This window comes from Pseudopipra pipra, chromosome 16 (assembly GCF_036250125.1).
Source record: "Pseudopipra pipra isolate bDixPip1 chromosome 16, bDixPip1.hap1, whole genome shotgun sequence".
NCBI classification, from domain to species: domain Eukaryota; kingdom Metazoa; phylum Chordata; class Aves; order Passeriformes; family Pipridae; genus Pseudopipra; species Pseudopipra pipra.
Genome location: NC_087564.1, coordinates 1,859,782 through 1,876,708, shown reverse-complemented (window position 1 = coordinate 1,876,708; position 16,927 = coordinate 1,859,782). Strand labels below are relative to the sequence as shown.

General features: G+C 52.9%; 1 protein-coding gene across 2 annotated transcripts in view; it reads left to right on the top strand.

Moving 5' to 3' along the window:
* The first annotated feature begins 301 nt into the window (after positions 1-301).
* The window catches only part of RAB11FIP3 (RAB11 family interacting protein 3), a 78,516-nt gene continuing 61,890 nt past the window's right edge, over positions 302-16,927 (top strand). For both annotated transcript variants that reach the window (XM_064672505.1, XM_064672503.1), the window contains exon 1: positions 302-905. In XM_064672505.1, the coding sequence (XP_064528575.1) occupies positions 549-905 (357 nt within the window). In that variant the 5' untranslated portion in view covers positions 302-548. The remainder of the gene's footprint in view (positions 906-16,927) is intronic.

Genomic DNA, 16,927 nt, shown 5'->3' with positions numbered 1-16,927 from the left:
CCACGGAAGGGTTCGGGAGTCCCGGTTCCCGCTCCATCCCCAGAGGGGGTCGGGGGTCCGGTTCGCGGTGCCCCCCGGGGGGGTCCGGGGGTCCCGGTCCCACGTGCTCGCCCGGCGTGGCCCCGCCCCTCCCCGCCGGCCCCGCCCCCGCCGCGCACGAGCCAGGGGAGGGGCGTGGCCTCCGCACGGGCTCGCGCCGCGGCGGGGCGGGACGCACCGGCAGGCGAGTGACGTCACCTCCCCGGCTACTGCGGCGGCGGCCGGGCTGGATCTGGCGGTTCTCCGCGGGCGGCCCCGGAGCGGCGGCGTGGGCGGGCGGGCGGCGGGGTTGTTTCTCGGCGCCGCCGCCTCCCCCATCCCCGGCCCCCCGCAGCAGCCGCGTCCCCGGGCGGGGCGAGACCGGCGGGGCCGCCCCCGGGGCCGGGCTCCTCGCACAAAGCCGTGTGTGCCGCGGGGACCGCACCGGCACCGCCCCGATGTGAGCGGGGCATGGCCGCGGGGCATGGCCCGGGGCGGGCGGCGGCGGGCGCGCAGCGCCGCCGGTGAACATGGAGCCGCGTCCGCCGGGCACCGAGCCCCCGCTGCCCCCGGGGCCGGGACCGGGGCCCGAGCTGGAGCCGGAGCTGGACGTGGACCCGGAGCCGGAGCTGGAGCCGGAGCCGGAGCTGGAGCTGGAACGGGAGCTGGACCTCTGGGCACTTGAGCCCGCCGGTCCCGACCCGGGGCCGCCGCCCTGGTCCGCGGGGGTGGCCGGGGACAGCCCGGCCCCGGGGGGCCCCGCCGAGCCCCCGCCGGAGGAGGAGCCGCGACTCCGGCCCGTCTTCGACGCCCTGGACCGCGACGGCGACGGCTTCGTGCGGGTGGAGGAGTTCGTGCAGTTCGCCACGGCCTACGGGGCCGAGCAGGTGAGCCCCGGGCCGCGACCCCCCGGGCACGGCACACGCCTGCCCCCGGCCTGGGCCCTGCCTCGGCATCGCCCAGCGCGGCCACCGTGCCGGGGGTCCCCGGTCCCCCGCTGGTGGTGATGGTGGCTCGTGTCCGTGGCTCGTGTCCGTGGCTCCGGCCCTTGGAGGAGCCTTTAATGTCCGCAAGGGCATCGTCTGCGCCGCCCGCCCCGCTGCCGTCGCAGGTGAAGGGCACGCGTGGGCCCGAATGGCTCCCTCTGTGCCTCCTGCATCCAGGAGAAACTGGAGCTCCTGTTCTCCAGCTCCCAGTCCGCTGGGAACAGCATCCCGGCAGTGCCGCTGGGAACTGCATCCCCCCTTTGTTCTCCATCGTTAACGCGTTTGGGTTTCTCTGGGCAGTGGTGAGATCCCGGGATCTGGGGCTGCCCCGTGCCCCCCTCAGTGCCGAGGGTCCCCTGTTGGCACTGCGCTGGTTGTGGATCACCTCGATAATACCTTATGGGTGGCATCCCTGCTCACGGCAGGGGGTTGGAATTAGATGATCTTTAAGGTCCCTTCCAGCCCAAACCGTTCCGTGATTCTATGCTACCTCGCTTATTCCAGCTTTGACAGCTTGAATGTGTATTTTTCCCCCTCTTCCTGCTGCTTTGTACACCGGCGAGCCTGTGTTTCCCTGCAGCAGATGAGATGCAATGTAATTTGAAGCTGCCTGGTATGACCCAAAATGGAGCGAGCTCTGGCAGCACACCTTGGGATGGAGATGGGTTTGTTGGTATTTTATTCATTGGCCTGTGCTGGCATCGCTACCAGGAAAAAGGGATTTATTTTTTTTAAGGCGTGCAGGTATTGCTGTGAAGTTTCTCTGTGCGTGGCCGGATCTGCTCTCATCCTCCAGCTGTAGCTTCTGCGCGTGTATTTAAGTGCCATGACAAAGCAAATCATGTGTGAAGGAGGGTTTTGCTGGAGGAGGGCTTTTTATCTCGTGCTGAAAACACCTCTTAAAGATAAAACAGAGGTATTTATTTCAGGAAATAGCTCTGTAAAGCGGAGATAGACAACTTCTTTGTTGGTGAGGGCACTGTGTGTGCAGAAGATGTTGCTGGCAGACCCGTGTCGTGATTACAGGTTCTTTGGAGGGAGTTCCAGGAGCACCTCGGCTGCTCCTACCTCTGCCAGGTGAGAGAGGCTTTGTGCTGGACAAAGCACCGCCCTGCTGTGCCCGGGCACTGCCGGCCCCGCTGCTGTTCCAGCACAGGAAACAGAAGCAGCCGGTCCGTGCCCGGCGGAGGCTCCCGGACCCTGCGCACGGTGCCCGTGGCTCCGGGGCACCTTGGCACCTCAGCAGGGGACCGTTCATTGCCCTGTGCCTCTGCACTTGGCGTGGAGAGCCCAAGGACATGGGCAGTGGGGGCACAGACGCGTGTGCTGGCAGGGGACACGGCAGGGGACACGGCAGGGGACACGGCAGGGGACACGGCAGGTGGCTCTGGTGCTGTCGGTGCCCGTGGCATGTGCGGCTCAGAGCCCGGTGGGAGTTGTGCCAGAGCTCCAAAGGTGCCACACCGAGCCTGTAAAACGCTCTGAGATCGTGGCCTGAGGAGTGACTGCAAGGTGTTAATGTCACTCCTAAAGTAAGCAGGATGTGCAGGGAGGCGTTGTGCTGCCGGGAGCTCTGTCTGTGTGGAGCCAGCTGGGAAGGGCTGTCTGCTTGTTCCTTCCCCCTGAGCACAGCTACCGGTAATGCTGAAGCATATTACGCTTTTTTAGCACCTTTCTCTTCAGCAAGAGACTGGCACAGCCAGGTCTTGGGGTGCAGAACAACTGAGCCTCAGCACAGTAAGTGCTGAGCACCTTGGGGAGGCTGATGGGACAACAGCTGAGCCAGCAGGTACCAGGCACCCTAGAGGGGGGTTGCAAAGGCTTGGCAAAACGGGAAAAGTGATGTTTGTGGTGAACTGTGTGTTCCAGAAGACTTGGTGTGAGTTTACAGCTTAGAAAAGCATGAGGAGACACGGAGGGAGAAGGAGGAGGGGGTTGGTGATGGGGTCTGTAAGCTCCCAGTGGATGATGGAATATCCTGAGTCAGAAGGGACCTACAGGGATCATCCAACTCCTGGCCCTGCACAGGATACCCCAATAATCCCACCATGTGCCTGAGAGTGTTGTCCAAACAGTCCTTGAGCTCTGGCAGCCTTGGGGCTGTGCCCACTGCCCTGGGGAGCCTGTTCAGTGCCCAACCAGCCTCTGGGGGAAGAACCTTTTCCTGAGATCCAACCTAACCCTCCCCTGATGTGCGGAGTAATAAAGGGAGGAGTTCTGGGGAGGTTTCTTGACTTATTTTGTTTGAAGCAGCTGTAACTTGGGCCCAAAAGGGGTCTTTTGGAAAACAGAGATCCAGCTCAGGTAAAAGTTAAGGGGGAGGAATATCACCAGTAGGTAAAACGGTGTTAAGGTTACTGAAGAGGAACTTCAAGGTATAAATAAAGGTTGTACTACAACTGGAACTGGGATGCTTGTAAGAGAGGGGCCAGGGTTTGATGGCTGGCTGGATAATCACAAAAGTATCTGTAGGGATCAGCAGGGAGTTAATGAGGCGCAAATTCCAGTCCTCTTGCTGTCCCTCTCCTAACTGGAGGAGGTCATACCTGCTTCCTTTTCTTCTCCTCTCCTTCCTGGCTGCTGCCCCCGGAGTGGGTTCATGGAAGGTGTGTGTGCTGGAAAAAATGGCTGAATTGAAGCACAAGGAGTCCTCACATCCAGATGATTCCTGAGGCTGGAGAGGGCTGAAGGGTTAAGGAGAGCACGTGTGTGTGTAACCACATGGATGAGGAGCCAGAGAGCAGCAAGTGTTGTCTTTAGAGCTCAGTGAAACACCAGAGGCATTCATGGGCTACTGATCCCAGCGCTGTCAGGTTGTTTGGCTGGAACAATTATTAGCCAAATGTCAAAGGGAAGGGACCAGCTGGCATTTATTCCATAAACTTGATGTGATTGTGGGTTTCTGTTCAGATTATTATTTTTTTTTTCCTCTCCCCACGAGGAGAAAAACTGGAGTTGGGTTGGTTTTTTTTTGCTTAAGTAGCTTGGGTTGTTGAGCTCCATGGTTGTGGTCCTGGCAGGGAGGTGCTGGGTTGGGGTAGAGGAGATCAAGGCATGGGAATCTAAAGGCAGTTTGTTTTTCTCTGAAGTGATAACAGCTGATGGGGATTGAGGCTGTTGCCAGTACCTTCATCTTCAAAGGTGTGTGGAGGGGATGGTGCTGGGGTTGACACCCGAGATAGGGGAGCCTGGTGATGGTCCTCCACAATCTCTAACGGGAGGATGTTTGTCAAACAGAGAATGTTTTGCCACTTGAAAAGCTCACATGGACCAATGATGTGCTCTGTGGACTTGCAAACAAGATCTGGGATGGAAAGGTTGTGAGGAAAACTTGACTTTTCTTGACGACAACTTGATTTTTTCCTGCAAAACCCCTGGACCGTTCACTTACGTGTGAGGCAGGTTCTGATAGTGTGGTATTTTTGTCTCCTCTCACTTCCCTTTATCAAAGCTGCATTTCCCTGGGATTTGATATTCCCTGGAGCCACTCTCTGTGCTGCAGCACCTGGCTGGCACAGAAGGATGGGGTAAGGTTGGTTGAACAGTGAGTAGGGAGGTGGGTGCTCACTTGACATACCTTTTATGTCACCTCGTAAAGCAGGAAGGGTTGTGTCTTCCAGTTCTGTGGGTTGCACAGAATTTAAGGCCGTTGTGCAATGGTTTTTATTTTCAATTTTTATTCTAAAATTTAATTTTATGTGTCTTGCCTGCTGTACCATTGCACTGTATCTGTGTGATCCAGGTGATGAAGCCCAAGCCTTTTCTCACTGGATTTATCACTACCTAGGAATGCGGGGTCAGAGCAGAATGGATTCTTTGTAAGGCTGAGGAGAAGCATCCTGCTGGCACCTGGGGTTGTTTTTCCTTTTTGTTTTGATCTAAAAGACAATTGGAGGAGGGAAAAAACCTCTTGTACCACATGATCTCTGCTGCCTCGGCTCAATTAAGAGAACTCCCAGAGTTTGTCTAACCCACTTCCAGAGTCTCCAGGCTCAGTGGCAGCTCTGCCCTCTGTGCTCCCAGAGATCTTCAGCCTCTTTTTTTCCCCTCTTGATCAGTTCAAGCTTCGTTTCAATGTGATTTATTTTGCTTTCTTTAACACTTACATCCCCCCAAGTACCTGTCCTACCACTAGCCTTTCTCAGCCCCATTCAGCTAATCCTCAGCTGAGCTCTCCATATTCAGCTTTTAACTTTTCCTCTGAAGGTTTTTAGCAGGTTTGTTGTACTTTTCTGATCTCCCACCACCTTTTCAAGGAGGTGTCCAGCTTGACACCATCCTAGGGGTAGCAGAGGCTGCCCCAGACAACAGCTGCAAAGAATCTTGGAGTTGATTTTTATTTTTAAATAGAACAATTTAGAGATCTGGCAGTTACTTTTTGAAGTCTGGATAGTGTCAAACTGCAGCGTTTTAGTGGCAACCCCCCGTGGTGAATCCAGGCTTGCTTTTCCTGCTCCTCTCTGGCCTGTGGACACCCCTGTGTGCTTTGGAAGGGCAACAAATCTGAAATATTTTGCTTGCTTTGACCAAGGGCCCAGTTTTTCCCCATGGAAATTCATGGCAGTGAATTTGTGGGTTTTGGGGGTTGGGGTGGGAGCCCTTTCCTCACCCACACACAGGGCTAGGCTGGGCTCAGCCTCCCTCCTCCTCCCTCTTCAAAGGGGTTTTACCACCATTAATAACATGTCTGTGCTGCAGGAGCTCCAAGACAGGAGTTTTTCTCTCTCCCTCGGAGAGGAAAACGCTTCCAAGCCAACATATTTTGTGTAATTTTGGGTGAGGTGGATGCCGGTTTGCAAATTCCATTTTCAGCTCACTCGATTCACTCACAAATATCCCAAAGGCTCCGAGGAAGAGATGATTTCTGTGCTCCCGGGTTTTTGCTGCTCCTGCTGGGTCTTGGCTTTAAGCTCCTCGGGGGCGTTTTTCCCTTCTGGGCATGGTGGGGAGGGCTGGGATGGGTCATTCCAGAGGCAGATCTCCGGTGATGGGTTTCATACCTTTGTGGCTGTAATCAGATTGATGGCTTATCCCAGCGGGATGGGGCTGGCAGGACTGTGAATGCTCAAAGGCATGGTTTGTCTGTGTGGGCTGGCAGGAGCCTGGGGGTGGTAATTTTATCCCAGTGGCCAGTTTATTAAATAAAACTTTTTATTCTGCCTTTCTGCTTCAGATGGAGAACGCAGTGAATGCGGAGCGGGGTGTGGATTTTTGGGAGAGGAGCTTTGGGTACGACAGGCCAAGGGGGAATGGCTTCCCACTGACACAGGGCAGGGTTAGATGGGATATTGGGAAGGAATTCTTCCCTGGGAGGGTGGGGAGGCCCTGGCACAGGTTGGCTAGAGAAGCTGTGGCTGCCCCATCCCTGGAAGTGTCCAAGGCCAGGTTGGACGGGGCTTGGAGCAACCTGGGATAGTGGAAGGTGTCCCTGCCCATGGCAGGGGATGGAAATGGATGATCTTTAGGGTCCCTTCTGACCCAAACCAGTCTGATTCTGTGATTTATTTTTAAAGGTTAATTGTGTTCCTCTGAAATTTGAGATCATTTCTGCAAATAAAGAAACATTCTTTACTCAGAAGAAGAAAAAAGCAGTTCCACCTTTGCAGAGTTGGCAAATATTGTGGGTAAGGAAGCAAACGTGGGATTTCCAGGATTTGGGGTGTGGATGCAGCATCCAGTGATCTCCAGCTGGGAGGCCAGTTTGTACTGGGTGAGCACTGCCACAGGCTGGGTCAGGAGCCCCAGCAATGGAAAACAACCCTTCTAAAAGGGTTTTCAGTGTTGAGTTTGGAATGAACCTTGAAGACCATCTCATTCCTCTGCCATGGGCAGGGACACCTTCCACTGTCCCAGGTTGCTCCAAGCCCTGTCCAACCTGGCCTTGGGCACTTCCAGGGCTGGGGCAGCCACAGCTTCTCTGGGCAACCTGTGCCAGGGCCTCACCACCCTCACAGGGAAGAATTTCTCCCTAATATCCCATCTAAATCTCTTTCAATTTATGTCTTATCTCCTCCCTTTGTGTCCTATCTTGTTCTGGCTGTGTAAAAGTCGCTCTTCCTCTTTATAACCCCCCTTTAAGTGCTCAGAGAAGACAAAGGTAGTTTCACAAGAAGTTTCCTCCCTTTTCAGGAGCAGTGTATTTTCTTAGCCTGTGACTAATAAAAATTGGATTGGGGTCATCATAATTAAGTTACTGGAATATGATAGTGCACCACAAGACAGCGACTGGGCTCTTTCAGAGTCAGTTTGACCTGCTGTTGCTCACAGGGCCCTCTCCCAAAGCTTTCCCAAGCTGCTGATACCATTATGTAACTCAATCCAGCCAGTAATTGATAATCATTACAATTGCCTGCATAATTTCTCTGAATTTCATCCTTGTTTTGACTTCTGTTTGCTGCTTGCTGTCAGATGAATGATCCACTTTGAACCCAGGGGCTGCTTTGCTTTTCTTCCTGGCTTTGGATTTTTGCAAAACAAATGGCTCCCCATCAGCCACAGCCTATGGCTCTGCTCAGACAGGGTGAGCTGCTTCTGCTGGGCCACTCTCAACTTCCCCTCTCCCCTGGGACCATCGGGTTTCCAAGGCTAGAAAGCTGCTGGCAGTGGGATAGCCATGGACCATGGCTTGTTCCTCCCTGTTCCTCAGGCCTGGCTCCATCCATTTGTAATCCTGCTTGGGTTCCTGGTTCCTGGTGCTGGTTCCTCTCTGTGAGCCCAGGGTGAGCAGTTCCAACCCTTCCCTTTGCTTGTTTGTGTAAATTCAGACACCCATGGAAAATGTTGGTACAATGCTGCCAGACTGGTTCTGGGGAGCTGAGAGTCACGGAGTTGTTCGGATCGGAAAGGACCTCTGAGATCATCAACTCAACTCCTCCCCCAGCACTGCCCAGGCCACCACTAACCCATGTCCCCAAGTGCCACATCCACATGGCTGTTAAATCCCTCCAGGGATGGGGACTCCACCACTGCCCTGGGCAGCTGTGCCAATGCCTGACCACCCTGTCAGTGAAGAAATTTTCCCAATATTCAATATAAACCTCCCTTGGTGCAACTTGAGGCTGTTTCCCCTTGTCCTGTCCCTTGTTCCCTGGGAGCAGAGTCTGACCCCTTCCCCCCTGCCCAGCTCCCCCCTCCTGTCAGGGGGTTGCAGAGCCAGAAGGTCCCCCCTGAGTCTCCTTTTCTCCAGGCTGAGCACCCCCAGCTCCCTCAGCCCCTCCTGCTGCTCCAGCCCCTTCCCAGCTCCGTTCCCTTCTCCAGGCATGCTCCAGCCCCTCAGTGTCTTTCTTGTCTGAGGGGCTCAGAACTTCCCCAGCTCTGGAGATGCCCCAGCAGTGCCAGCACAGGGATGGGCACTGCCCTGGGCCCGTTTCTCCTTGGAAGCAGCTGAGCTTCTCCACTGGCATGTTTTCCTGATGCTCTGTGGTCAGGGGACACAGTGCCAGTTTGGGATGTGGCAGAGGCTTGGCCAGAGAGCTCATTCACAGGGATGGAATAGGATTAGAGGGTAATTTCAGGTCTTGCTACTGTGCTCTCCTTGTGAGAGGTAACTGTCAACACAGAGGGTGAATTTGTCCTTGGGGAGTTGTGCATTTTGTACTTAAAATGACCATCCCACATGCCCAAAGCATTCCCACCTCCTCTCAGAGTACAGTCCATGGTCTGGGTGCTGTACTGACCTTCCTGGAGCTGCTCCCCTTACTGAGTTTTTTGGGACATCTGCAGTACAGCTGTTTGCTGAAGTAGCCAAGCCAAGTCTGCAGGGCAGTCATGCTTTCCTACTTGTCCCATGTCCAGCAGAGCCCCCAAAGCTCCTCTCAGCCTTTGTTTTCCACTTTAAAATCATTGCATCTTTCCATCCCCTTCCCATGTGTGGGATGGTGCTGAAGGTTGATGCTGTAGGTCCAGGCCTGAGGCTTCCCAGCAGAGACAGGTCTGTACCTGAACACAGTGGGAGAGGCATCAAGGATTTCATAAGGCTGCTCTCAGAATCACTGTGAATATCTTTGTGTGTTTGTGCTTAGAATCACAGAACACTTTGGGTTGAAGGGACCTTAGAAACCATCCAGTTCCACCCCCTGCCATGGGCAGGGACACCTTCCACTAGACCAGGTGGATCCAAGCCCTGTCCAACCTGGCCTTGGACACTTCCAGGGATGGGGCAGCCACAGCTTCTCTGGACAACCTGTGCCAGGGCCTCACCACCCTCCCAGGGAACAATTTCTCCCCAATATCCCATTTAACCCTGCCCTGTGTCATTGTCCTGTCACTCCATCCCTTGTCCCCAGTCCCTCTCCAGCTCTCCTGGAGCCCCTTTAGGCCCTGGAAGGGGCTCTCAGGTCTCCCTGGAGCCTTCTGTTCTCCAGATGAACCCCTCCAGCTCTCCCAGCCTGGCTCCAGAGCAGAGGGGCTCCAGCCCTCGGAGCATCTCCGTGGCCTCCTCTGGAATCACTCCAGCTCCATATCCTTATGTTGGAGGCCCTTGATGTGCTTGATAGCAGGAAGATCCCTACGGGCTGAAAGGGAGCTCATCCTCTGTGTGAGTAGGGGAGTCTCAGTTAATATCAGTGGTACCTGGCAGGAACCTTGTTTTGGGATCCCAAAACATCCAAGCCCAAGGAATAGCCCTGAAGATGCCACGGGGCAGTGGAAATGCCAGCTTGGCCTTTCTGCATGACTTAGAGTTGTGCAGAAATTGTCTCTTCTTCCAGAACTGCTTTGTGATGCAGTTTCCCCTTCTCTATGGAGTCTTTGCTGGCGTTGGTGTGGGGCAGAGTAAACTATTAATGTTTGTGTGAGTTGTGGGGTGGAGGGAAGAGGAGGAACATGACCAAGGAGAGCCACGGGGACAATTTCCTCCAAGAGTGCCAGTACTGCTGAGCTGGAGTGGATGGTGCTTGCTCTGCAGAAGGAAAGCAGGCTCCAAGGGAGGTTAGGCTGAGCTCAGATCACTGTACGTGGCAGCAGAGCTTTCCACGGTGCTCTGCTGTCGTGGGTTTGTGGCTGGACTGGGGTTTTCCTCAGTGAAGGTGAGGGTGAGCTGCAGGTCTGGGATGGGGCTCCACTGCTGCTGGCACGAGGCTTCCTTATGGCTGTGAACATCCTGGGGTTGGTCCAGGCACTTCATCCGTGGGTTTTGTCAGGGTCTTCCCCTCTGTAGGCTGAAAACTGCTCTTAAAGCAGAGAGATACGTGGAGGCTGCTGAGGAGAGGGAGTCGAGGCTGCTGGTGCTCCCTGTGCTCTCAGCTTGGCTTTTCTCCCCTGGCTCCTTCCAGTGTAACAGCAAAACCCCTTTTCACAGAAATACCAGCGGTACCAAACTGCTGAATTTGCTCACTCTTCTCATATCCTGTGATTCTAATTAAGCTTAAGCATTCGAGGGATAGGGGTATTTGATGCCAATTTGAGCGATTGGTTAAATGACACCAATTCCTGTGTTGTCTGTGTGGGCCCTGGAATGGGATGGTGACAGCTCTGGGAATGCTCTGTGGTGCTGTTGGTGTTCCAGGGGTGTTTACAGCTTTGTTTGCAGGCTGAATGTCCCTCTGTTTGGGAATGTGGTGAGCAGCCTGGTAGTCTCCCAATTTATTTATTTTTAATAACACATTTTAGTTTTCCAGAAGAAAGAGCTTCTGTTCCCTGTGCTACAATATCCCATGGTGAAATGCCAGTAGCGTTACGTTGAGTTTGAGTCACTGCTGCTGCTGGAAGGGGTTTTCAGCTTGCAGACTGTTCCTGCTTCCTCTTCTTCCCTGAGGAGGAGTAAAGCCAGAGGGAGAGGAGCTGGTGCTGGGAGCTGCGTCATCTGGCAAGACTCAATGGAGCTGACTGCTGACAGCCCTGTGGAAAATCCACGTGCCAGAGTCCAGTAGGAAACTGGGCTCAAGCAAAATGTGCAGGCAGTACAAGAAGCCCAAACCAACAGTTTTTAGAGAAAAGAAGCTGTCGGGGGCAGGAAGCAAGTGGTGAGGCCTCGCTGCAGTGGGCACAGGGCACAGAGCTGGACTGGGATCTCCGTGCTGCCCCAGCTGCTCCATGGTTCCACATTCCCAAACAAATACATCATGGAAAGAGGGGCTGCTCAAGGGGCCCTTCTGCTTGGAGGAGGTATATCTGTATTGAAAGCAAAACTCTCCTCATGGAAAAATAACATTCAGTCCCACCTTGGCTTCAAAAGTGATCAGGACATTGTGGTTTTCACCACCATCTTTGGCTGTCAAGGGATGAAAAGGTATCTGTTGCCTCCCTTTGGTGTGGTCACATTCCTTATTTTTTCCGGGGGAGTGGCAGTTCTTTGCCCTGCTCACTGTGTGTGTGTGTGAGGACATTACAGCTGGGGGAAAAATAAAATCTGGATATCCTTGTGGAAGTTCTTTTCCTGTGCTTGCTAAATGGATGCAGCAACTTGCTAATCCTCTCCTGGCTGCTCAGAACTGTGGGACTACTGTGCTGGCAGGAGCACGGCGGGAGGAGGCAAAGAGCAGAAGCAAGGTTTGTGGGGCCTTCCCTGAAAGGTCCAAGGGGAGTGCTGGAGGCCTTGGTGTGGAACCAGGAGCGTGCTGGAGGCCTTGGTGTGGAACAGAAGGGTGCTGGAGGCCTTGATGTGCAACAGGGAATTTGCTCTTGGACTTTGTGCTGCACCTCTTCAGGCTCTGTGGAGCATCCAGTTGCTCCTATGCCCAGTGCTTACAATCCCTGAAGTCCTGAGCTTCCCAAACTGTGTGTGGCATCTCAGCCTCTCCTCCCTTCCTTCAAGAATCTACCTCTGAGCTTTCGAACTGTTCAGGGCTCTTTTTTCCCCCCTCTGGCACATCTCCTCTGTGTACTTCACACAAACAGCCCTTTCTGAAGCAGGGTGAAGGGGTTCCAAAAGGAGGGAAATAATTTGAAGCAGCTCTAAAAAAGAAATAAGTCTTTATGCTTTGCTGGTATATCATTCATTCAGGCTTGTTTGTATTACAGTAAACTTAGTTTTGACTGTGTGGCAGGCTAAGCCTGGCTCAGGGAGGTGAGTTAGTTCTCTCGCCCTTGGCTCTCATATTTAGCTATTCCTGTCTTCCCCTCCTCTGGACTTCACCTCTGCAGCCCAAGAGGCTCCTTGTGCCCACCAGATTCCCAGCACTGGCAAGTTGAGAGGTGCAGCTCTCTGCTCTCAACATCAGAAGGATGTGGACATGTTAGAACGAGTCCAGAGGAGGCCACGGAGATGCTCCAAGGGCTGGAGCCCCTCTGCTCTGGAGCCAGGCTGGGACAGCTGGGGGGGTTCACCTGGAGAAGAGAAGGATCCAGGGAGACCTGAGAGCCCCTTGCAGGGCCTAAAGGGGCTCCAGGAGAGCTGGAGAGGGACTGGGGACAAGGGATGGAGGGACAGGACAAGGGGGAATGGCTTCCCACTGCCAGAGGGCAGGGTTAGATGGGATATTGGGGAGAAATTGTTGGCTGTGAGGGTGGTGAGGCCCTGGCACAGGTTGGCCAGAGAAGCTGTGGCTGCCCCATCCCTGGAATTGTTCAAGGCCAGGTTGGATAGGATTTGGAGCAACTTAATCTACTGGAAGGTGTCCCTGCCCATGGCAGGGGCTGGAATGAGATGATCTTTAAGGTCCCTTCCAGCTCAAACCATTCTGTGATTATAATCTTGTTTTATGATTTACAGCCTGTACATTGTCTTTTGGAGAGGATGAGTGTCCCAAGCTAGTGAGAGGATTTATTCTGGGACATGCCATGGGGGTTTTGTGCTGCTTTCTAACCTGGAAGGGAGGCCATGGAAGCCAACGCTGCAGTCCCAGCTTTGTAAGCCCAGACAGTCAGTTCTGTACCCAAACCAACCCATCACAGGAACACCTGGGCTTGTTGCAGGGGACTTTATGTGAAGTTAGATCAGGAAAAATGTTCAGCATCTCAAAATGCCTAATCCTTGGTATGTGACCTCCTGTCATGCTTTATTGTGCTGCTTTTTGTCTGTTCAGATCACTCTAAAGCCTGTGTAGGCGCCTGGCCTCGGGGTGGCTGCACTGGTGGCACTTGGCTCTTCTCTCAGGGTGGTCCAGCCTACATCGAGGGTGTGTTTTATGTGAGGAGTAACCTGGCATCAACCCTTTTCTTTCTTGACTTCAATCCAGCCTCCTGTGGATTAAAGTGTGTCACCCTGAGCTGTGCTGGGAGGTGTGAGAACAGGTTTCCTGTGTCATCAGAGGAACAAAAGCTAGAAGCAAAGGCTTCAATGGTTTGGAAGGTGGAGGAAGAACACTCTTCAGGTTTCATTAAACAAACAAATGTTTGTAGTAGAGCGTTGCTGCTGAAGCCTCGGGACACTCAGGGAGCGACAGGAAATCTGGAACACTTGAGACAAACAATTAAAGTTGGATTAAAACCATTTCAGCATAACTTATATTCCTGTTAACGTTTCCAAACCATCCTTGAAGTTGTTTGTTTAAATGTGTTTTTATGCTTCAGTAACAACAATTGAGGGATAATTTGGAAATGTCATTCTTGACGTTTGAGAACACACTTAAATACAACAAATTGAGGCTCCTGAAGCTGCGGTGAGTGTAGAGCTGTTCCTGCCTCCAGAGAAGCCTTGAGGCTGGTGGGGTTGGTCCAAAAAGGTTGGTCCTGTGCAGACCAGAGGAATTTTTACCAGCAGGTAAAATACCCAAAAGACTGCTGGATGTGAGTGATCTTGGGTGGTGAAGATCTCCTGCAGTTCTGCTCCATGCTCTGCACCGAGGGCCTGGCTGGATGCACTGATTTGTCCTGGTTCCATGTGGAGGTGGCAGGAAGGTTGTGGGTCCTAAGGCTTTTTTGGCTGCCAGCTCTTTAAAATATATTCTGGCTTCTTTGTCTGCTGCCTGTAGAATTTTGAGTGTTTGAAGGAAAGTCTATTCCTTTGGGTGCTCCCAAAGGAAATGGCACTGAGACAGTGGCATTGGGATGGGAATGGAGGAGACCTGCTCCTCGGGATCAGCTCTGGGCTTGTTCTTGGCTCATGGTTGACTTGGAGGTGTCTTCCTTCCCCTTCCAAAAGGGAAAAATAGTAGTTTGGTGGGGGGCAAAACTGGGGGAGAAGCAAAAATCAAAAAGTCGATGGTATGCTGAGCAGCTTTTCTCTTGGGTTAATAGGAGAAGGAGGATTTGTTAGGCAAGTGGATTGGTAAAGTGATGGGGATATGGTCTTCCTAGGCAGGAAAGGAAGGAGAGAGCTTGTTCCAAGCAAACAATTGAACTTCTGGGGCTTCTCCCCCTTGGTTGGTGGGTGATCCCTCTCCCATTCCTGTTCTTTAAATACTTCTAGATTTATTTCTACAGGAAATATTCCTTTTTATTCCTGCTAAATACAGGAGGCTTATTCCTTCTTTACCTTGAGCAGTAGGTTTGATTACTTATTTTGTAGCAGGAAGAGATGAGAACAAACCAGGCTGAGTCTTTGTCTCCTCATCAAGACGTCTCAGTCCTTGGTTTCAAGTGCCAGCCCGAGGGCAGAGGCCCTGCAGTGTTGGAGCCTCGGGACGAAGGGATGGGAAGGACAGATGAGCTGATGTCTGTGCAAGATTAGGGAGGGATGTTGCAGAAAGAATCTTCACTGGGTGTTGCTTATGGAGGACCTTTAAATAAAGACTTGACCAGGCACGATCCATCTGCTGATCTCCTCCTGGAGCTTTGGAAAAGGCTGGGAAAGCAAAGCTCTGGCAGCAGCTCTGGGTCAGTGCTGCCACTTGTGAAGTAAATAATGTAGCTCTTTCACTGCTTACTCACAATTGACCATGGCTGCTGCCTGTAATGAGATCTGCCCCTTGGGGTGTTTTAAAGGTTGCTTAATTAGGTGTAATTGCAGCAGAATAGAAACCTGCTTTGAGGTTCTGAGTGCTTTCTGTAGTGCCAGCTCCCTCAACAAATTACGGAGTTGTTCCTATAAACATGGCTGGAGCCAGTGTAATCCCGAGTTATCAGCCTTCCCCTCAGCCTGGCTGTTTGTGATGATGAAGCCACAGAAGTGGAGTGCTGGGAAGGGTGTTCCTGGCTTTGGGAATGGTGCAGCTGTCGTTCCCATCGCGGCAGCAGCGTGGGAAATGCGCCGCGTGAGGCAACATGAAGTTTGCTCGCGCTGTTGGCGTGTTAGTGCTCTCTCAGCACCTGGCACGGGGGGACAGACGTGCTCTTACCCTGGACAAATGCTGCATTAGCAGGGATGAGTCCATTTAAGCTGATCCCACTGCAAGCCATGGATTTAGGGACCCTGTGTGTGGGGACAGCCACGTCTTCGGCGCGTTCCGCAGCGACTCTGCTGTTTGGCTGCGGGAGGTTCAGCAGTCCCAGCATGTTTGCACCCAAAGGTGCAAAAATACCAGTCTTGACTTTTGTCATCAGCATTTAAAAGTATTATAAATCTTTTCTTGAAAGGGTGAGTTTAGCCTTGAGAGACTTTTTTAGATACAACTGAGCATGGTTGGCTCATCCCCTTCTGTTGAGCACAGAGGGCGGAGGTGCTGCAGCCACCTTCGCATAACCATGAGTGGGTTTTACCCTGTTCTCACTCAGATAAATTCACAGAGCCAGAGAATATGCTGGGTTGGAAGGGACCCACAAGGATCATCGAGTCCAGCCCTTAGCCCTGCACAGTTACACCAGTTTGGTGCTCGGCTTTCTCTCCACTCGAGTTCAGGGATTGTGTGACTTCCAGCAGTGTTTTCTCCCCAAAGACAAAAGATGTTCAGAGTGGATTTGGGCTTCTTGCAGACAGGAGAGGGTAGTCAGACTTGCATGAGAGGTACATGGATTTTCATGTCCTGTCTCAGCCAAGAACACCCAGAATTGGTCTGTACCTGGTTCTCAGTGAGTTTCCTACACTTAGAGCTCCAAGAGCCACTGGATTTCAGGATGTTTTTGGTCCTCTGCTTTGCTGGACACTCCTCAAGTTGTAAATTAGTGGAGAAGGTGTGTTGGCACCTGGCAGGGCTTTGCTCTTGCTGTCCCCTGTGTTGTCCCATCTGGAGACCCTTGGTACTGGAAGATGAGAGGCAAATCTGATGCCTGCTGACAGCTCCTTGTTAACCAGACTCCTGTGGTCCAGAGACTTGGGAGGAGAGGTGGTTTAAGCAGCCTTTTTTAAGGCCAAAAAGAAAATAAAGGCTGTTTTGTGGGTATGCTTAATGTAGTGTGGAGCCTTCCTTTCTTCCTTCCCTCCACCTTCCTTCCTTCTTTCCTTCCTGCCTTCCCCACCTTCCTTCCACTTTCCTCCCTCCCTTCATCATCTTCTTCTGGAGGGCAAGAAACAAGGGTAAGGTCCTTAAACCCATTCATCTCCTGCAATATCCATTCAGGAGAGAAAAATTCCCTATTAATAAACAGTTTGGGAAGAAGTGGTGGTAAGAAGTGTGAGGGGCTGGTGTGGGTGTGTAGGAGGGGGTGTGTAGGTGTCCTCATTCCATCCCCCCAAGGAGGAGTAGTGCTCCTGTTGAGCTGTGTTTGGGGATAGTCCCTGCCTGGCACCTGCATGTCCATGTTAGGGGGTCCTTTGTGCACAGCCCAGCTTTCCAAGTGCAGGCAGAGGGGCCAGGAACTGCAGCTGGCCAGGATGTACCTGGGAGACAAGGTGTTTGCCCACCACAACCTTGTTGGAAGGCCTGCCCAGTGTGGGGTCCCTGCCCTGGCACTGAGCAGTGGCTTTAAAGCTCTGGTTTGAGAGCTTCAGTGCTCACTTTTTAGGCCAAACCTTTGCCTTTCTGTAGAAATACATTCTAGTAAGTGAAATGTGAATGTGGTTCTTGCTGCTCAACAATCCCCAGCCAGCACTGGCTGCTGCCATCAGGTCAAATTATGGGAATAAGTTCCTTGTTGAAGGTCTTCTCTGGTGATTAATGGTTCTTCTGATGATTTGGCTAAAATCAAGACCCAGCCAGCAGTAAACATGCTGTCTCACCCAGTCAGAA